This window comes from Spermophilus citellus (assembly GCF_964194105.1).
Source record: "Spermophilus citellus genome assembly, chromosome: 5".
Lineage (NCBI taxonomy): Eukaryota > Metazoa > Chordata > Mammalia > Rodentia > Sciuridae > Spermophilus > Spermophilus citellus.
The window spans coordinates 2,974,936-2,996,787 of NC_138186.1; the positions used below are offsets into that span (position 1 = coordinate 2,974,936).

Consider the following 21,852-nt stretch of genomic DNA (forward strand, 5'->3'; position numbering starts at 1 on the left):
AGTGCTCAGTTGTCAACCACTCTGAGCCAGTGGGCAGGGGTTTAGGGTTACTCTGACTCCAGCAGGAGAACTTGCTGAGTGTCTGTGGGTGTGCAGGTGGTGTGTGCTCTCCGAGGAAGGACTCTCTTTGGTTCTTGAGCAAATAACACTTATTACCCATCGTATAACACACAGATCATTCTTGTTCATGGTCAGGGAACTCATACATCACTCTTCCTTGGAAATGGGAGAGCCTCGACCTAGACCTCATTTCCTCATGCCTTCCATCTTTGCTGTCTGGCACAGAGTAGCAAAGTCAGGCATAAAAGTGTGCATCAAACTGAATGTATGTCAAGCAGAGACTGATAAATGCAGGACGAAGGGCATATAGACACCTTCATGAGGCTCCTAGAAAGTTCTTTTATTTAAACAACATTCACTCTGTTGAGTAGTAGCCCCTCACATCTTCATTATAAGTTGATAATGTTAAGAGATTGACTAAAAGTAATCATATATGAGAGACTGACACACACAGATGCTACCAGTTGCTGAAGACCTTGAAGATGTTAGTAGAAGTTTCAAGTAAGCAGAATTGACACAGCAAGTGCCAGTAGGTCAGGTCAAAAGATTTCCGGGATTAGAGCCAGAAGTCCTCGGTGGGGTGCAGATGGCTTCAGATTCCTCAGATGTGAACCTGTCCTTTCCTCGGCTCCTCGACCCTCGGTTCAGCCCAGGTCATGACGTGCACGCCGTCCAGTTGACCCTCGGCAGTCCAGCAGCCCCGACTGCTTTGTCCGTGTCAGTGTGGGGGTCTGCATGGGTGTTTGCCGTTGCTGCCAGCCGCCCACCAGGTCCTGGGCTGTGCTGAGACAGGGCAAAGCTTTATTGCTGGACTCAGAGAGGGAGCCGTCCACTGTGAGTGCGGTGGGTGGCACAGCAGGCAGACACCACCACACGGCTGTAACCAGGTTGCAGTGCCGTGCGCCTACAGGAGAAGAACCGTGGGTAGTCTTCATATTTTTTTTTTTTGGTTTTAATTGACATGAATGATGTTTTTGCTTCCAGCTGGATAAACTGGCTTCTCTTCTAGATCTGATTATTTTTACTTTCTGGATCACACGTAGTAAACTTTAAAATTTGGACAGATTTACTGCTACCCTGAGAGGTAGGACGGTGTCCTCTTGTTGGTTGCTGTTCTGAAAACGAAACCTCATTTTAACACCATCCCAAGTCAAAGGAAGAAGGTAAAATAAGCTGGCAAAATGAAAAGGGCTGAGCCAACAAATTTAAATCTTAAATGATGTCTGGATGTAGCTGGTGCTTCACCCTTCTCTGCTAACAAGGAAAATCGGGAGTTTTATGCTGTTGTGTCTACTCAGAAATTTGCTAGGTATACATAGGTCATCTATTGCTGAATTTAACCAAAACAGGAAGGAATTTCTGCCTCCCATCCTCCCTCCCTTCCTCTCTTTTCATTTTGTAACTTTGAATGAAATTCAATTAACAATTTTAACTCTGCATTTCCAAATATGATGGCAATAGAAAAAATTCAGTCTGTGGTCTGGGCTTCCGCATGGGAGTGGGCCAGGGAGGCCGGCAGCATGGCAAGTAGATACATGGGTAAAAAAACAGGGAGCTTGTGAAACTGAAGAGCAATTTCGGTCCTTTTAGTTTTATTTAGAAACCAGAGACACAGTAAATTGCCTGATTCCCCATTTACATGCATGATACTTGGTTTTGGAAACAGGCCTTGATGTCCTACTAAGGAATAAGCTTGCTATAGGCTGAGACATGAGAGTGACAATAGAGACAGAGTGATAACAGGCTCCCTGATTCTATTTTATTAAAAAAAGAATAACAGAACCTCACTCTACCTGCTAAATGTACCTTTAAATTACAGATTTTATGAGACTTTTGTTGAGAACTTCTGGACTAACAACATGGTGCTAATGTCACTGAGATCTTTGATTTACTTTTGAGGAACAATGACAGAGAAATGGGGCTACTGTTACCGCTGTGCCGAGGGCCTTTTGCTCAATTCTGAGAAATCACCCGTAGGCCATGAGCAGCTCCCTTGGTGTTAGCAGCTCTGAGCCTGAGTCTGGTGGCTCTCAGTTCCCAAGGTCAGCAGCTCTCCTTGCTGCTCCCTGGCAGCCAGAGCCAGAGCCACAGCAGTTCTCTGGACCCTCTTGGTACTGCCCCTTGCTCTCTGGCTGCTGGCTGCCCTCAGTGTCATCAGCCCCCACTCCTGGCCACTTTTAGCATCAGCAGCCTCAGTGTTATTACCAGCTCTTAGTGTAGCCATTCAAGATAGAAATCATGCATAGGCAAAATAAAACCTCTGGAAGAGACTTACTGGGACGTAGGGGAAGCAGTAGCAGGACTGACCAGATAAGGGTGAGAGGAAGGCTGATTCTATAGTCAAAAAAGGCAGACTCCCCCTTGCACAATGTCCTACCAGCTAACTAGACTTTCTCCTTGGTTATGGGTAAGGTTGCGGCTCCTTGCAGACCAGAATGGGGACAGGTAAATCCGTCACAGAGGGGTAGAGTCATCTAAAGAGAACACGGGCAGAGTCTTCTGGGATGGAGACCCATCTTGCCACAGCCAAAGCCCAAGTCCCCCGGGACAATTGTGGGGTGTCTGATGTATCCATGGCCAGCTCAAGAAATCTGGGGCAGCTGCAGCTATTAAAGATGGAAGAAAGAAAAACAAAAATTCCTCTTGAGGAGTGAGGGGTCCTTCCCTTTGGTTTCAATACCACGCCTCCCACGTAAAGTTCTCGGGTAAAGAGGAACATGAAGTATCTCAGAATGGAAGACGAAACCCTGGCTGTCTTCAAGGATGGGAGCGAAGATCTAAGTCATTCTTCCAGAGTGGATGGCTGATTGAGGCTTGAAGCCACTTGAATTTTCTCCATCAAGATTAATTAATTACAATCTGCGCTGATTTCTTATGCCAGGATGATAAGAAAATCCTTCGGATGTGCTCTTTTGCTGGAACGTGAAAGCTGTCCATGGAGTGATTCAAGATGGTGGCTTGCAAGCGAGGGCCTGTATTTGAAAGAACTGGGGCAAAATGTGAGGAAGTGGGCACTTGGCTCCCCAAGTCCTAAGTGGTGCTTAAGCTTGAATTTCCCAGGGTTTAGGAGATTCTGGTTTTGGATTATTCCGAGGTGATATTCCCTTTGGAGACCCCTGATTCCAAGGCTTTACCAAGATGGGCATACTGGGAATAAGAACAAAACTTAATTAATTTGATGTAAAATCCTTTCTTTTACCTCCTATATTTTTTTATGTAGTTGAAATATTTTAGATATCATAGTGTTATTGCTCTTTAATGAGCCATCCCACCCAAGCAATTCAGGTAGAGAAGGATGAAAAAAAGGGGGAGGAGGAGGAGAGACAAAGAAGGAATATTCTTTGATTTTGTTTTTTAATTGACAAGTCGGACACACAATGTCATAACTGATGTTTTCTTGCAGTTCTTCATGGACCAAATACAAGTTTTATTTCTTTGAACAGTCATACCCCATTCATTTCCTGCTCTCAGGTGAAGGTGCTTCAGTCCCATGGGCTGTGGGTCTGCTCATGAGGGCTAAGTACTTAAGGAACGAGCTATGCCACTGACAGTCATGAACCACTACTTTTTGATGGTTTCTTGCTCTTTTAATTGAGGGAAAAAAGCTCACTGAACCTTGAACATTCTTCTTTATCTACATCATGTGCTTTGACCCCCTGAATGGTGCAGTTTTGATGTGGAAGTGAGGTTTTGACCCAGTCCTACCCTTAGGGAATGCAAATATTTTCCCAATTAAACTAGGTTCACTGGGTAACAACAAGCCATTGTTTCTTATTGTTCTGAGCTAATAAGCTTGGTATGTGAAAAAAGACCCCCTACCTCTGCACATTAGCAAGGAAACCCATGACTGATCTTCAGGAGGTAATTGTGCTTTCTCCTCTGTTCTAGTGGTGCAAGAAATAATTAATTTAGGGTACATTGAGTTTCAGGATTTTTGTTTGTTTCCTACTTGTCTTTTGGTCTGACAAAGTAATAGAGGGTCAAGTTTCTTTGAAACAAACCCCCCCCCCCAATGCAATCACAGGACAGAATGCTCACATGTAGTCTAGCTACAAATGGAGACTATCGTTGGTTGTCTCAGGAGATAGTTTTATTACACTTTAAATGCAAAGCTGTGCTTGGTTACGGGGAGAAGACAGGCCAAGAGAGGTGAAGACAGGGGGAGGCCGTCTCTTATGTAGTAGATCTTTATTTTCATTTAACAGTATGAAACATTACATTTGTTTGAACTTTGATTTTGCAATAATTTTAGAAAAAATTGCCACTCAGTACTTTACATCACTCAGATTCCTCTAACGTATCATATAACCATAGTGTAGTTGTTGGAACTAGAAAATTGAACTTACTACAATGACCAAGTCTCCATTCTTTATTAGAAGTTTGCTAATTTTGTCACCAATGATGCTGCATTTCATTTGTCATGTCTCCTTAGTTTCTACTCGCCCATTTCTCAGTCCTTCATGACTTTGACAATTTTTCAAGGTTAACTGTTTTGTAAAATGTCCTTCTGTTTGCCTTTGCATGATGTTTCCATGTGATTTAGTTGAAATGATTCATCTTGGGGACAAGAATGCCAGCAAATGATGTTGTGCCTGGATCATTGCCTCATATCAGAAGGCACTGTTGGGGAGATATAATTAAAAACAAGAAGTATTTTCCACAAAGGTGGTAGAGAAAGAAAACATCAAATAGCATTAAACCGGAACAATGCTAAGGGATTACGAAGACCAATAAGTCTCAACTTTTTATATAGCTGACAGATACAACCCACTGGATACACGTTTTCAGGATGATCAATGACCAGTCTTCAAGTAAGGGTCCCGACAGCCCATTGGTGACACTGTTGGCCTGGTTTCACCTGGGGACTGAGCTGCCCATCGTGGGGCTAACTGGCCTCATCCAGAGAGCAGCAAACTCTGTCTTCATGACAGACGCCTTTGCACCTTGCACCGAGTGGCCCTCCCAAACTTGGCACCGCCAACACCAGGGTCCCACTGTCCTCGGATGGATGGATGGATGAGAGATAAGATCCTGACCGAGTGGTGTGCTCAGCTCTTGTGCTCTCCAACGAGAGAATTTCAAACAAGACATGAGACTGAGTAGAAGCACAGTAAAGTTTGCTGGGAGAGAAAAAAGGGGGGCACTCTCAAGGGAGAGAGTGGGTCCTCTCAGGAGGAGAGTGCCACTCACCTCCTGGGTCCCAGCTTCTATTGGGGTAAGAGGGAGATGGTGAGAAGGTCCTGCCCAAGTGTCACCTCTGGCTCGGGACTGACGGAATACATTAGCCAACCTCCCAGGGCAGCCCCTGGTCATCCTGGCCTGGCTGCTAGGTCCTAATAGGAACTGGTTTGACAGAAACCACAGTGGGTGGCCTCTGGCCTTAACCTTTCTGCTTTCCTAGGCTGGGAGTCTCTGGTCTGTGCCGTTTGTGGAGGGTCTTGCTTAACATTTCCTGGCAATCGGGCCTTTCTGAGCAAACACACCTCCATCCTCCCTGCATTGATCTCTCTTCCTCCTGTTGTGAGAGGGATAGTTTATAGGGCTGAGACCAGGCAGGGCCCCTGAGTAGCTGTCTTGTCTGACCTTGGGGCGCCACGGAGGCAGGGCTGTTGATTAACCCATCTGCTCTGCACTAAAAGTTGTCTTGAACTTGTGGCCCACTGCTCCCGTCTAGCTGCCACGTAGCACACACAGGTACTGTCACCCTGCTTTACACTCCAGGGCAATGGCTCCCAGGTCCTTGAGGAGGATACCTCTGGGACATAAGGGTGACAGAGGCTTACCTAGTGTTCAAAACGGTTATATATGTTCCAAAGAGAGAGAAACTTGCACATTTCCAGTTGTCTAAAGTCAATGCTCGGGAAAAACAGAAGGGAAATCTGGTATTTTCAGCAGAATCAAGCCTCTTATTGGTTTGTTTGGTCCTGGGGACTGAACTCAGGGGTGTCTTACCCGTGAGCTTCACCCTCAGTCCTTTTTATTTTTTATTTTGTCACAGGGCCTCACTAAATTGCCCAGGCTGGCTTTGAACTTGAAGTCTTCCTGCCTCAGCCTCCTGGGAAGCTGGCATCGAAGGCGTGAGCCACCTGCCCAGCTCATTCAGTATTTTATTGTCTTTGCTGGACATGGTGAAGACATGCAGTGTTACTGCTGCTGTTCACTTTAATCGCTTGGTCAGGATGGTCTTGCTGGCTCTCTTCTCTGTGAAGTTACTTTTGGCCAACTGAATACGGATGTCACAGGGGAATACCTTGAGACTGTGCAAACACACGCGAGCTCTCTTTCTTCAGGGTCTCACTCAGAGTTCAGTGTATCCTGGCTCTTGTCTGCAGCTGCTGCGACAATGGTGCTTGTCTGGGATGATTTCCTGTCCCCTCCTACGGGTGCCATGGTGGCTGGAATTCTCCTGCGGGGCAGAGGTTTCTTCCCTGTGTATATTGGCATGGACCGTGGGTATCTACCTGACGGTTAAAGCCCTAGCGTATGTATCATGACTCACTTTGCTGCTTGAATTTGCCCCGCCTTGGCCATTGGGAACTTCTCCAGCGTGGTGTCTGGTCACTTTGCGGTGGCCGTGCCATTTCTTGAGCATGATGTCACCTCCTGGAACCAGAAGATATCACAGGTTCGTTTTTCCATTCTTTCCCTGGATTCAGGGTTTCTCCACCGAGCCCTGGTTCCACGGGTCCCACTGACGGCTGGCCCTTTCCTGTTGTGGCCCAGCAGGGCAGTTCTTGCCACAGTCCCTTGTGACCTGAGCATTTTCTCCCCTGGCCTCTGGGCTCTAACTTAGTATGACAAAGATGTTTTTATTTATATGTTCATTTTCCACACTGTGGGTGCTTGGATTTGTGTTTCTCCTGCATCTTGGCTGATATTTCTCATGGTTCAAAAAGTTGTAAGTTGTTCAAAAAGGTGCTTTGAGACAGTATCACTCTTCTCCCTCCCTCCCTCTCAGCTCCTCAGTTCCGAGTCACGTGTTGCTTTGTCAAAAGACAAAATCGTAGCTCATTTAGTCATAGGTCTGATTCGTGGATTGGGCTTTCCTCTAGTCCATAAAATAGAATGAGGTCTCTCACCAGGCAACAGAGGAACAGTGGGTTGTGTAAGGTGGGATTAAGAAAACAGAAGACTAGGAAGACCCCCCAACATCAGGCAACTTCAGGTTGTTTTGATGAGTTGATGCCCAGGGCACCGGCTTCTTGTGCTCCATTTCAGTGAACAGCACCCTGTCCACAGGGTCTGCAAGCCCCACCTCCCACCAGCCCTGTGCATCTTCCCGCAGCTCCAGTTCCTACCTGGAATACGAACCCAGGATTTCCCCACATTTCAGTCTCCTTGGTCATCCCCTAGGAAGAGCCAGGCCATCTCTCACTCGGCAGCTGCCCTGTCCTCCTCGCTTCCAGCATTGCTGTGTCCATCTTGTCTCCAGTGCAGCCAGAGCTGTGGGTGCTGAACTCTTCAGGGGAGCCTCACAGTACCCCTGTTGACACCTGGCCTTCTCCCGAGCCTGGGGCCCCAGGGGAGCCCCCAGTGCGGGCTCCTCTCCTCCTCTGTCCCCGTCCTGCAGTTCCAGCCTCCCCTGTGGCCAAGACACGCTGAGGGCTCCCTCTCCAGGGACTTGCCCCATCTCTGCCGTGTCTCAGGACGGCTCATTTTCTTCAGAGCACTTTTCACCATCCGTGACTCGGTGTTTTTTGGTTGGATTTCTTACCTTCCGTCTGTCTCCGAGCCCCTCTGTTATTGTTCGGCTTCAGTGAGGCAGGGGTCGAGACTGCTTTTTATTCAGTCATGAATTCCCAGCACCTGGTCCAGTGCTGGCTCACGGGAGGTGAATGACAGATGTCACCGAGCTAACACACCCTCTAGGATGGGAGTGAATGACTACGAGATGTAGGCAGGATTTTACTGCAAGTAGCTTCGGATTTCAGACTTTGGGGTGCCTCTGAGAGCCTGTCTCTTGCTTTGGAAGAGCGTACTGCGCATGGAAGTCTTCTCTCTTCTCCTTACTGGGTGCTGCCGGTGTCCTCAGATGCTGCCATACAAACTGGAAGTGGCCTGGAGGCTTGCTTTAGGAAGATTCCTTTGGGCATAAAAGCTTCATTCAGAAGCTACCGAAGCATGGATTATGTGGGACTACTTGTGGGGCTTGTTATAAAGAAACATGCATCTGCATGGATCATTTTCCACCCCGAAAGTTTATTTCTGAAAATCAAAGTGTACTTCATTGTTATTTCTATCAGACAAATACAGTTATTATGCAAAAATGGGGAGAGAGACATTAGCTACTGAGTTGGAGTGATTTGAATGGGAAAGTTTTTTTTCTTTTCTGGTGGTACTCTGGGGATTGAACCCAGGGGACTCTACCACTGAGCTCCATCTCCAACTCTTTTTACTTTTTGAGACAGGGTCTCTCTAAGTTGCCAAAGGCCAGCCTGCCACAGTCTCTTGAGTTGGACTAACAGGCATGCACAGCTGCACCCAGCAACATGCTTAGATTCTTAAATTTAACCTTTAGTCCTATTTAAAAAAATCTAATCTATATCTATCTATAAATAAAAGTATGAAGCACTAACACACATCAGTTTTGAGTTTTGTCCTAGGACTAGACATATTTTTCTACCTTGAAACCATTCAGAACAATGTGAGTTAGAGGCTTCATAGATTTATTTGTGAACAGTCTAACATAATCATGTTCTGGAATGTTCCTGGTCTTCAGGCCATAATTTCATTCTTCTTTAAGGCTGAGTAATATTCCATTGTGTGTATGTATCACAGTTTCTTTATCTATTCATGTTGAAGGGCATCTAGGTTGGTTCCATAGTTCAGCTATTGTGAATTGAGCTGCTATAACCATTGATGTGGCTGTCACTATAGTATGCTGATTTTAGGTTCTTTGGGTATAAGCCAAGGAGTGGGATATCTGGGTCAAATGGTGATTCCATTCCAAGTTTTTCTTTTTTAAATAAAAAAGTTCTACTTTTGTCCAAGATAACTTGCATTTAGCTATACTTTAGTGTTTTTTTGGAGACTGTGAGGCCTGAAGGGCATTTAGAGAGCCTCAGAAGGCAGCGCTGCATCCTGCTCCTGAGCACCCAGAGCCACCCAGGTCAAGAGGACTCTGGGGCAAGCCTGGAGCCAGGGCCCTGAGTCACCATGTAGCTTCACTCATACTTTACTCCTCTCTGGCCACTCTTGTCCCTCCAGGCCAATGAGAGTGGGCCGTGCACGCTCTTGCACGGTGCGCCCTCCAAGCCAGGCATCAGAGGTGATGACCGAGTCTTCCCACAAACGCAGCTTCCCTCCCCGGGTCTGGTGGGTTAACAGCTTCCCTAGCATTAATGGGAGACCGACTGGGGATCCTGTCCAGCTGGCTCATTCTTCAGTGGACTCCTGGCCGGGTGACTCACTCCGGCGCAGGTGGAGCTGCCCCCCTGCGGCCCACCCCCCGCGGCCCACCCCCAGCGTTGCAGCCTCTCATCCCCATTGATGTGTGCGCCCCTCCAAGGCCCTGTGTTTAGTGCACATTCCACTCACTGGAGAGGTTTGGAAACCGGAATCCCCTTTGGGAAAACAAAACAAAACGTGGCAACGCGAAGAAGTGAGCGTGGTGCGGCAGGTTAGGAGGGAGCACAGTGACCGGCCCTCAGCACCGCCCTGCCCCGCCTGGTTAGTGGCAGTTCAACTCCCCAGAGCCCTCCTGGGTTAATGGGTTATTTTTTAACCTTATGGGGGTTGCGTTCTTCTCTTCCGAGTGGCATTCGGGAAATGGTGACTTGTGAACGCCCTGACCAGGACTTGGGGACTGTTTGGCTTTCCTGTGAGAGAAATGACCATTGCAAATCATAGTAAATTCTAGAATAAAGTTCATACACTTGAGGTTTAACGTTGTATCTTCAGAATGCTCAGGACTCTCGGAACTTTGAAAATGACCCGCAGATTGTGATTGAGGAGGAACGTGAACTGTAATGTCGATCCTTTGAAGTTTGTGATTTAATGGATCAGAACTTGCTGCCAGGACTTGGCAACATGAATGTCTATTTAGGGAACATTCACACTATGGAGTTTTCCAAGGAAAGTTACTTATGATGGGGATCTGATCTTTGGGGTCACTTTTAAGGTAAAAAGAAATCTGTTACCTTGCATTGTTTTAAATAACCACATAATTTGTTTGCTTGTTCATTTATTTTAAATCATTTTCCTGCTTCGATGAAAGGAGGCATTCACTTAGACAGCAGTTCAAACAGCAGCCCTGTGAACTGGTGCTGTAGTGTCCGTAACTGGCAGAGAGTCTCCGTCTGAATGAGAGAAGCTGACCCACCTTGACAGATGAACTTTGCCCTTCTCCTGGGAGTTAGCACCTGGACAACAGAAGACCTGTACAGGACCCAGGCAAGATGAGGAGTTTCATCAGCTCATGGAGACTAATTGGACCCTTCTGGGAGTGTTCTAAGCAGCCTGTTCATTATAACCAGAGACACGTTCTATAACAAGCTTCCTTCTGAAGTGGCTGGAATTTTGAAAAAAAAAAACCACTGCAGAAAAATACTGATGAAACTATTCTCATGGCCTGCTTTTGGCACCACACCTGGAATCTGCAATTTGTAGAAGTTTTCTTGGGGGTAATAAATTACAATTTCAACCCCCATTGGGGTTATTCAGCATGTATAATAAGATCAGGTAAAGAATATATGGCAGGTAGTAGGTAAAGGGGGGGGACTCAGGGGACTTGGATTTGAGAAGACATGGGGACCCATGAATGAAGTCAATAAACTTCATCGTGGTCTGCCTTGGCTGTGTGTGTGTGTGTGTGTGTGTGCACGCGCTCACATGTGTGCACTATACTTCCATGCAGTTACATATAACTCAAGAAAGGGCTTATTTAAATGAACACAGTATGCACCTATTGCTTCTGCCCGTGGCCGGGTGGGGTCTGGAGCACCATTAGTGGGCTGCCTGGTGTGGGGGGGCCTGGACTGGAGATCTCGAGTGGGTCTATTGACTGCTGCCTTGCTCACTGTGGGACCTTGCAGGGCCAAGAGGCATCTTTCTCCTTTATACAGTTGGGATAATGCTAACCTCATAAGGTTGTTTTGAATATAAATGGAATTTTTATAAATTTTATGATTCTAATTTAAACTTATTTGAAAATAACTATTTTATAGGGACATTGGGAAAAGTAAAGGTGACATATGGAAAGTGTTTGGGTCAGTTCTGAGCATGATATTTGCTCAAGAATTGGTCCCAATTATTGTCTGACTTAAGTATTTTATGTCCAAAGCACCATGGATGAAACTTTGGGTTTAGAAGAAGCAGTTTACTAAGAAAATAAAAGAAAAAATGCATCCCACATAAATATTGATAACATAAGGGGAATAGGTTATATTTATGAAAAATGTTGCATGAGAGATTCAGACAGAAGTCTGCCTGGATGTTGGGAACGATGTGTCCTGTGGAACATTCTGTTGCAACTGCTTTGAAACAAGTGCCAATGATTTATGAATGATGAGTAATGTAAAATAAATTTCTCATGCTATGGCAACTCTGCTGAATTAAAGAATATGTAAGTACAGCCTTTAAAAAATCTGTGTTTTCATGTAGGAGGTCAGACTATCCAGCTGGGTACAGTGGCTCGGTGTCAGGAGAAAGATCTGGACTAGAGATAGAGCTTTGGTCATCACTGGCAAAACGGGGATGACAGTACCCAACTCCAGACTTGGTCAGTTTGGCAGGACAGTGTTCAGGTTAAACAGAGGAACAGATGTGTGTGGGGGGCGGATTCTGGGGCAGGATCAGCCTTTGATGGCTGGTAGAGGAGGTGTCACAAGCACAGAAATAAGGGTCACAGAAGAATGAGGCCAGAGACAGCCTGTGGCTGAAGTGGGGGGAGTCCCCAGCGGCCCGTTCTCTGCGGCACGTTCTCTGTTTTCTCCTCAGAGCCATGGAAGATCTTATACCTCAGATGCTTGGAAGCTGTACTGTTCTGGTTTAAGTGTATTTAATTTTCTGGAGCTTAATTTTCTCAAGTCCAAAAGACACAATACCATGAAAAGATATTGAACACCTCAGATATTGTGTTGGATATATTATTCTTTATGAAATATCCAGATTTAAAAAGTGCATAGTAAAAACATTTAATGTATATCTACTATGAAAATTAATTGTCCAAACGGGGATTTTAAATGTGTGTGTGTGTGTGTGTGTGTGTGTGTCATAATTTTGCATTGACTGAGAACATGTGACTTCCTTGATTAATATCTGCTCAGGGTGTCTCCTACCACACCTCTACTTTCAATCTACTCATGCCCTTGCATTTAAAGTGTGTCTGGTAAATCGTATGGAGCGGGATCTTGCGTCTTCCTCCATTCTGACCATTTCTGTCCTAAATGGGAGTTTTCAGTTGGTGTGGCCAGTTCCAGGCACTGTGGGTTTTGTGTCTATGGTGCTGTTTGTTTCTTGTTGTGCACCTGATGTTCATTTTGTTCCTCCTGCACTTGACATGTGACGCACTTGACATGTGACACACTTGACATGTGACTCACTTTGTCTCTGGCGGCCTTTAGCGCTGCCTCTGGAGCTGCGACCGCAGCTCTCCTGTGCTTTCCATGTGCGCCCTTACCTTTAGTTCACATTCAAATAGTCTCTCCCAGGCCATGCAGACCTTCACTCTGACCTTCATTCATATTAAATATTTTGCTCCCTGTCACCAACTTCATGCATCATGGTGATTATTTTTGCTTTAAAATTTAAAAATGTGACTAATGTCTTCAAAGTGACTCGCACATTTCTTTCCAGTGTCTTTTATTCTGTCTTGGTCTGGGCTTCCGTCTTATTTCCCTGCCATCCAAGGAACTTCTTCCAGAGCGTCTTGGGGTATGGCTCTGCTCACAGTCAGTTCTTTTGGCTTTTATTTCTAAAAGGTGTCTTCATCTCACCTTCTTTTAGAAAGGTATTTCCCTTGTGCATATTCTATCGTGTCTGATCTGCTAAGGCCACGAAATGGTCTTCATTCCCATGTTCTCTGTTTTAGTTGTAGATTTCCATTGGCATCTTTCTCAGAGTTTGAATTTCTGGAGTAAAATTCCCTGTCTCTCATTTTGTGTTCTCATCTGTTTCACCTTCTCTACTGAATTCTTCAACATATTATAATACTATTAAAATCCCTGCTGGCTGATTCCCACATCGAGGTCATCTCTGCCTGGCTTTGCTCCCTGGGGGAGGAGTCCTAGTCCCCTCTCACCTACACATTTGGTGCTTGCCCAGCTGGAGATCCTGTCGTCCAGCCCGGCCACAGCCTCCCACACCTGGGACTTCTCCCTCAGCCCTTGGCCCTGCTGCTAGCTCTTGTTACCCTTCTGTGCACTGAGGAGGTCCCCGGGAAGAAAGTGTCCGCAGTGTGGAGCTCTCTGTGCCACCTGGCCTGCTGGTCTGTGGGAGGTCCGTTCCCCTGCCTCTGTCCTCTGGGATGAAAGCAGCTGTAGGTGTCTTCTCACCTAGAAAGGGTCCCCTGTCCCGGAACTTGTGCATCCAGATGTCTTTGCGTCCTGAGCTTTCAGTGGGATCTGAAAGACGTGTGTCCGTTTTCACTGCCATAGTGGGCGCGAGGCTCCCTCCGTCTCCTTCCCAACCAGAGGAGGCTGCTCTTCTCAGAAAGTCAACTGCTCCTTGGAAGAGATTGGCCATCGTTGTCACCTGTGGTCCTCAGCCTCTCCTTTCCAGGTCCCTTCCAGGCTGTGTCAGGAGTCTTCCTCTGACACGTGGCTTCCCTCCGTGAAGGTCAGGGAAGAGTCCCAACAGGACCTGACTTCTGACTCTGGCCCTTCCCAGGGTCAGCTTGATATACACCATCAACCGCAGGGCACTGTTGGGTGGCTCCTGAGGGTCACTCTGCATCACACATCTCAGCCACTCTTGCTTCCATTTAAAAATAGCAATATTGAAAAGTTGGATGATTATTTAAAAACAATCTCTCTAGAACGATCTAACAGTTTGACTGTTTCTGGCATTTTGACTCCTAGATAAATTGTCTCTACTCTGGTATCTATAAAGGTTTTTGGCCTTTTTCACTTATCAAAAAGTAGGGAAAATTGATTAAATATTTGTGAAGTATTTTGTTCTGCTCTCTGATGCTGTGTTGTAAAGTACTAACAAAGTTTCTTTAAATATGATCATTTTGAGAACCCACTTTTTCTTAAATAGATACCATAAGAAAATTAGAGTTGAAAAGTTTTTGTGTAGGCTGGCCTCTGTTTTACAGATAATTAACTTGAGTTCATTTATTTCTCTAAACACCTAAGTCTGTCTTACAACACACAGTCATAAAAACGTGACACGTATTTTTAAAAAGTTACTGAAAATACAGCTTTTAAATGGAGTAATCAGTTGTTACAGGAGGTCAGAGATCATGAAGTGTGTGTGATGGTCCCCATTTCACAGTCCTTTTCCCAGGTCCAAAGACTGAGTTTGGTTCTCTTGGCTCAGGGTGTCAAGAGGTGGTGAGTGCTGAGATTTGAGGTGGGAGGATTCTCTGAAGCATTCGGTTTAACAGCCCTGGGGACTGACATTGCCACTTCACTAATTAGTTCACGGAGCCTCCCTTTGGGCTAGTTTAGCAGAATGTCTCCTACTTTTACGGGTCAAGAAATTGAGGCATGAGGCATTGAACTGGTTTATGTAAAAAGTTTGGGCAATTAGTTCTGGAATTCAAAATTTCAGACTCAGTTTCATCTTATTATTCCATGCATCAACAATTTTAATTCCATTGAGTTTATTTTCCACAAACAAATTCACGCAGGTTTTAACTTGAATCTTGACCCTCTGTGATTTTGTCTTAGCAAGTGTCGTGGGTTTTGTGAACTTAACTAATTATTTACTTAGACTTATCAAGTTCATATGAAGCATTTTATTTTTATATGGTCACCCTGTGTCAAAATACAATCTAAATATGATATCTGGGACAGAGAGATGTATTGGGGAAAGTGTGCAGTTCATATTCAAAGACTACCTAGGAGTCCAGGCTCACCCCATTCCAGCAGGGTGGGCACAGTCAGCTCACTTCTGCTATCTTTGACTTTGGAAATACCTCCAAGAAAAATTTATAGTCAGCCAGCCTGTCTGTCTGCCTGTCTATCTACCCATCCATCCATCTATCCATTCATCCATCCATCCGTCATCTGTCTGCCCTGCATTCTTTACTCAGGGACTAGAAGTGAGGGTTTGGTGAGCCTCGTGAGCCTCTCTCCGCTCACTGTGCTAACCTACTCAGCATGCTGGTGAGCTGGACTTCCCAAGACAGCTTGGAGCCCAGCAGAACTGATATTCTGGCCATATGTTCTGGGTGATTCTCTCACCAACTGGCAAAATCAAACCTTAAATCTGCTGGGTCCAAAATGGAAGTTTGAGTTTTGAACCAATACCATTTCACTTATTATTTGTGTGTGTGTGTGGTGTTGGGAATTGTGCAAGTGAGGCAAGCCCTCTACCACCTGCGCCATAGCCCCTTACTTATTGAGACATAATATCTGTATGTTCTTACAGGATATGTTATGGTACTTTGATACATATATACAGTAATAATTAAATGGGGGTAATAAACATTTTCACTTCTAAGAAGTATATATTTATGATTTATGATTAATCGCCACTTCAGCTGGTTAATCATGAACACTTAGAGAATACTTTTTGCCATTCTTAATGGAGAAAGTAGCTGTTATTCAAAATAGATGGTTTTATTGATCTCAAACAACTGAGCGCTCTGGGTTTCTTTGCTCCTAAAGGTCAAACCAGTGACCCACAGCAAGATCAACGTGTCCGCCCGCTTTAGGAAACCCCTGCAGGAGCCCTGCACCATTTTGTGAGTCTCAAGTTGAAATTGGCTTCGTGTTTTCCTTGGGGTTTGGGATTTTGAATTCTGTCCATGTGACTGTGCGAACCCCTTGGCTCCTCCCCACAGCTTGATTGCCAACGGGGACCTCATAAGCCCAGCCTCTCGCCTCCTCATCCCCAGGAAAGCCCTGAGTCAGTGGGACCACGTGCTGCAAATGGCCACAGAAAAAATACCTCTCCGGAGCGGGGCTGTCCACAGGTGAGTCGCGGGGTCTTCTCCAGGGCCTGGGCTTTGGGGGGAAGGTGTCCCCAGTTAGGCTCTGTGTGCCTCGGTTTGTGCATGTGTGGCATGGACAGGGAACAGTGCTGGCCCCGCCGGGCTGTTTTAGGGACGGAAGTCATGCACGCGGCTGGCAGAACACTCCTCGCACACCAGAACACATCGACGTGTGGAACTTTTGTTCCTTTGGTTGAGAGTAAACAGGCTAGCACCAAAACTGCTTGAGATGCGAGTCAGCTTCTTAACTCTTACTGACTGTCCTTGCCTCCCCCTTGGAGATATTTATCGTTATTTAATGGTCTAAATTATTTGCTTGGGTTAGAAATATTGTTATTGGGAAGTGTTAGTGGGATAAAGGAGGAGCAGGTCACAGAGGATAGTTAAAAAACTATCTAAGCTTAAAAAACCGAAAGCATGATTAGGCTCTAAAGTTTAATTGAACATTTAAAATCATGGGTTTTAAGTCGCAAATTCTATGAAATTACCCCTTGATGGAGGCTTACATATATATTTTCCTGCAGTTGGAGAGTGAAAAATAATTCTTAGACAGCATATATGTACACACACATTTAAATATTTTTGAAATCCATTCAAGTGTTTCCCAAGAGTGCTCTTCAGCACCCGTCTCTGCTAGCCTCTTGAACATGTTGAGTTGTAGGATACACCTTTGCTTTTAAGTCCTCATGCCTGTGTTCTCTCTCTCTCTCTCTCTCTCTCTCTCTCTCTCACACACACACACACACACACACACAAAATGCACGTCCACTCACTATAAAACAAGTTCTCAAGTGATTGCACAGTGGGTCTTTCAGTTAAATGCATGTGCAGGTTAATGTATCCACATTTACATGTATTAATGTTTATTGTTTCCTGGCCATTGAGATTTTAAGTATAATCATTTGAATTGAAAATAATGCTTGGCAAAATTTCAAATAGAACAGAGAGTGTAGATGAAAAGTATTTCTCCCTCTTCAGGCTCCCCAGACCCTTGTTCCCCCCACCCTGCATTTTTTTTCATCATTCCAGAAATATTCTGTGCATATTCAAGAATATACACCTTTTAGTTCTTAAAAAACATAGCCATGAACAAATACATACCTTATAAATAAATATATGCACATACATACTCTTGCTTTTTTCCTGTAACAAGTCTTAGAGATTATTCTCGTGAGCACAAATAGCTCTATCTAATTATTTGTCATGGCTGCAAAGTATTCCATTGTGTGTGTGGGCATGTCCTGATTTCTTTGGGCAGTGTCATATGGATGGAAAGAAGTCTAGGTCATTTCCAGTATTCATATTTACACATACACATCTTTGTGCATAAGCAGAATTTTTCAGGAGACTACAGTCTGGAGGTTGAATTACTGCTCCATGCAGCAAATGCATTTTAAATTCTGATGGACACCACCAGTTTTCTTGCAAAAAAGTTTGCATTAATTTACACTCTTGCCAGAGACCCACGAGAGGCAGCTGGAGAGAGGAAGTTCATGCTTTTATCTATACTGTAAAATCAGCAGAACATTTTTGTCTTTTGTCTTGTTGGGTAAAAATAATATTTCATTGTTTCTTGATTTTTACTTATTTTATACATAGCAAGATCTATTGGATGTTTCTTGTGTGCCAGGCATTATTCCAAATGCTTTTCATTTTTAACTTAATTAGTTTGGTGACCTTGAGGTAAGCAGTGTCATTCTCCTTTAGCAAACATGACATGTGGGGCCAGGAGGGAGGACTCTGACAGGTGGCCTGCCCCAAGCTTGTCTTTAACTACCAAGTCTCTCCAAGTGGCTCACACTCACTAGTTACGAATGAGAGCTAGGTCATGGTCTTTGCACACTTATCTTACCGATTTTAGGCACACTTCACATATTAGGGAAATTAGCCCTTTCTCATGTGCGTTTTAAACATGTTTCCAGTTTTCATTTTCTTGATATTCTTTTCACGTATAAATGCCTCGATTTTGATAGAGTCAAATTCTCAATCTTTCTTTGTGATCACTAAGTTTTATGACTAGTTTGGATCGTCCTGACTCTGAGATATATATATATATTTTTGTACCAGGGAATTGAACTCAGGGGCATTCAACCACTGAGCCACATTCCCAGCTAAATCTTTGTATTTTATTAGAGACAGGGTCTCACTGAGTTACTTAGTGCCTCACTGTTGCTGAGGTGTTGAGGCTGGCTTTGAACTCATGATCCTCCTGTCTCAGCCTCCCAAGCTGCTGGGATTACAGAGTTCACCATTGTGCCCAACCTAACTCTTTAAGATTTTAAAAATAATTTCTCATGTCCTCATCTTGTACTTTTATTTTTATTTAATCCTTAGATCCTTTTGGATTTTATTTTGGTGACAGGAGTGAGGGCAGTTCTCAAAACATGCATATGTATATATAATGCCTGTACATATATGTGTACATTTGCCTTTTACAAATGTAAACTCACCCAATAAATAATATAAAGCACATAATGATGTATGATTTCACACCCAGCTGTACCCTCTCATTTACATACATACACATACATATATGTAAATATATATGAACAAACTCATACATGGAAATATATGTCCCTGAACTCTTAAATACTTAGGGAAACTAAATTGTCACTGAATCATCAGATGTGAGTGAGGCTGGGCTGCAGCTTCCTGGGGACAAGCCCACTCTCCCTTAGCAGAACACGAGAGAGTCATTCTAAGCATCAGCCTATGTATGTATCAATAGCCTCCCATAAAAATGGGTTTGGTTGCCTGTTTATGTTTTGTAGCAAAGGAAGAAATCTTCCCAAAAGCCACATGCATCAAGGCTAACCTCATGGGCGGGAATGTGTTCAGTACCTTTTCACACCTGCGGAGAAAGCCACTCACCTTGGTTGGAGATTTTCAGTCCACAGCTAAGCAGCTTTCAGTTTCTAGCTATGAAAGTTAACCACTGACTCAGACCTAACTGTTTTGAAGGAAAATGGAAGAATGTCTGTTTCTCAGCCTGGTGTGATCTTGCCCCTGGGGCACTTGGCAGTGTCTGGAGCCATTTTTGGCTGGGGATGGGAGTGGCCGCTACTGTGGGTAGAGAGGCCCAAGAGCTGTGAAGTGACTTACAGTGGACAGGACAGACTCCTGCCTCTCCAACAGAGAACTCTGTGATCCAAAATGTCATAATGTTGCTGCTCAGAAAACCCGGCTAGGTCAAGGCAGGAAAAAGGCATCCTGTTGTGCTGACACAGACTTGCAGGGAGGAGACACAATGTGGTGAAGCCCCCGGTCTGTGTGCTCACTGAAAAGAAACGCATTTGAGGGGTGTTGGTGGCTGTTTTTTAGTGAACCTCATGGCTCCACATGGCAGTGGCATTTACACAATCAGTAAACGCATTTACAGGTGGATGGATTTTTTTTTAAGTTTTGTTTTTGCAAAAACCACTGAACTTTATAATGTAATACAAGAAGTTTGAGAATTAAAAAAAGGATTATCTTGAAATCCTCCCAGCTACTAGCTCTTTTTTATAACCTTCAAAAAATGAATTGTCTTCCTGCTTTCTTCTCTAATGGTCTGGTTTTTTTTTTTCTACTTAAAAAAAAGATTCTGGGAACTTTAAACCACCTACCAGATTATCACAGTTCTTTTAATAAGTAACATATTAATTGTGGTTTACAGCAGCAGTTTTACAGTAGAGAAAGTTTTTTCTGCGAAACCTTCAGCTCTGAGAGGATGTGAAGTTCACTCTCACGCTTAGGAGACTCCACAAGAGAGAGAAAAAATGAGGGGGGGAGGAGGGGGGAGGGGAGGGGGAAGGAGGGGGAGGAGGGGAAGGGGAAGGAGGGGGGTTGGGGAAGGAGGGGGAAGGGGGAGGGGGAAGGAGGGGAGAAGGGGGAGGGGGAAGGAGGGGGGAAGGGGGAGGGGGAAGAAGGGGGGAGGAGGGGGAAGAGGAAGGAGGGGGGAGGGGGAAGGGGGAGGGGGAAGGAGGGGAGAAGGGGGAGGGGGAAGGAGGGGGAGGAGGGGGAAGAGGAAGGAGGGGGGAGGGGGAAGGAGGGGGAAGGGGGAGGGGGAAGGAGGGGGGAGGAGGGGGAAGAGGAAGGAGGGGGGAGGGGGAAGGAGGGGAGAAGGGGGAGGGGGAAGGAGGGGGAGGAGGGGAAAGAGGAAGGAGGGGGGAGGGGGAAGGAGGGGGAAGGAGGGGAGAAGGGGAGGGGGAAGGAGGGGGGAAGGGGGAGGGGGAAGGAGGGGGAGGAGGGGGAAGAGGAAGGAGGGGGAGGGGGAAGGAGGGGGAAGGAGGGGAGAAGGGGAGGGGGAAGGAGGGGGGAAGGGGGAGGGGGAAGGAGGGGGAAGGGGGAGGGGGAAGGAGGGGGAAGGGGGAGGGGGAGGGGGAGGGGGAAGGAGGGGGAAGGGGGAGGGGGAGGGAGGGGGAGGGGGAGGGAGGGGGAGGAGAGCAAGAGGAGCATGGAAGCCAGTGCAGTTCTGTGCCACTGATGCTGGTGACAGGTGCTCTGACCTCTGGTGGCCTCCCCCTTCCTCTCTGTTGCCTTGGTTCTCCTGATGTGGCTCTGTGGGAGTCTGGCTGGGGGCTCTTCTTGAGTAGAATGAGACCTGAAACTTGTTGGCCTGATAAATGCACAGAAAACACATTTAATGAGCATTCCCAAATACAAATAGAACAATCCATCTTCTGTGGAAGCTGAGCTTTATTTATATAAATTTATATAATTTATAATCTTGGCATTTTGTTACATTTAATGACTTTGAGGCATTTAGAATTCAATAACTAGAAGAGTAACAGGTGAGCCAATTCAAGAACAGACTTTTTTTTTTTTATTGACGCTGTAATTTTAGGCAGTCCTCTAGATGCTTGCTAGAACCCTAAATGTTGTCCCTTATGTTTTGACAGACTCTATACCCTAGAAGGGAAGCTGGTGGAGAGCGGGGCAGAGCTGGAGAACGGGCAGTTCTACGTGGCTGTGGGCAGAGATAGGTTTAAGAGGCTGCCATACAGTGAGTTGCTCTTTGACAAGTCGGCGATGCGAAGGCCTTATGGGTGAGTCTCCCTCCCTCACCTGCTCCCCTGCTTCAGTTTCACCTGAAGTAGCCCTGGGTCTTCTGTGGATCACCAAGATATTTTGGTGATAATCTTATTTACAGTTAGATGGAAAGTATGCCTGATACATATCTGTCTTGGCTTTTACTTCCACGAAGGGAGATTGAGAGCTATTGCACAAAAGTACGATCTTTATGGAACTTATGAAAGACTGCATAGATTTTTTTTTACCTTGCATTGAATTTATAATAAATGTAAAGATTTATTATTGTGAAGAAGATCCAGGGCAATGAGCGTTTGTTTCTATGTAAATTTTATTAGCTGTTTTAGTGTTGTTACAAGTTAGCTGGACCAAATAATTTTTCAGTTGGGTTTGGAGGGAAACCTCAAAATATGTTAAAAACATAATATTTTATGACCTTTTTAATATAAAGCAATATAAGTGTAAAACAATATAATCCATTTGTACAAATAAATAGACTGAGTGTATAGTTAATACATGCAAAATTTTAATGATTACACTCTTAATTATACCCAATACATTTTTCTCCATGAAATGTCCTGTTTGTGAAAGATGCTTCATTTTTGCTGAATTATGCACAGCAGAGCTACATGTGACACACTCTGGCCCTGGCCATTGGACCTCCTGGACTGCTCATGGGG

General features: G+C 45.1%; 1 protein-coding gene across 1 annotated transcript in view; it reads left to right on the forward strand.

The window, feature by feature from the left end:
- The window catches only part of DCDC2 (doublecortin domain containing 2), a gene marked incomplete at both ends in the record, with an annotated part of 186,804 nt that overhangs the window by 88,275 nt on the left and 76,677 nt on the right, over positions 1-21,852 (forward strand). The window contains 3 exons of the mRNA XM_081295956.1: positions 15,837-15,913; positions 16,013-16,144; positions 21,043-21,189. Coding sequence (XP_081152082.1) covers positions 15,837-15,913; positions 16,013-16,144; positions 21,043-21,189 — 356 coding nt within the window. The remainder of the gene's footprint in view (positions 1-15,836; positions 15,914-16,012; positions 16,145-21,042; positions 21,190-21,852) is intronic.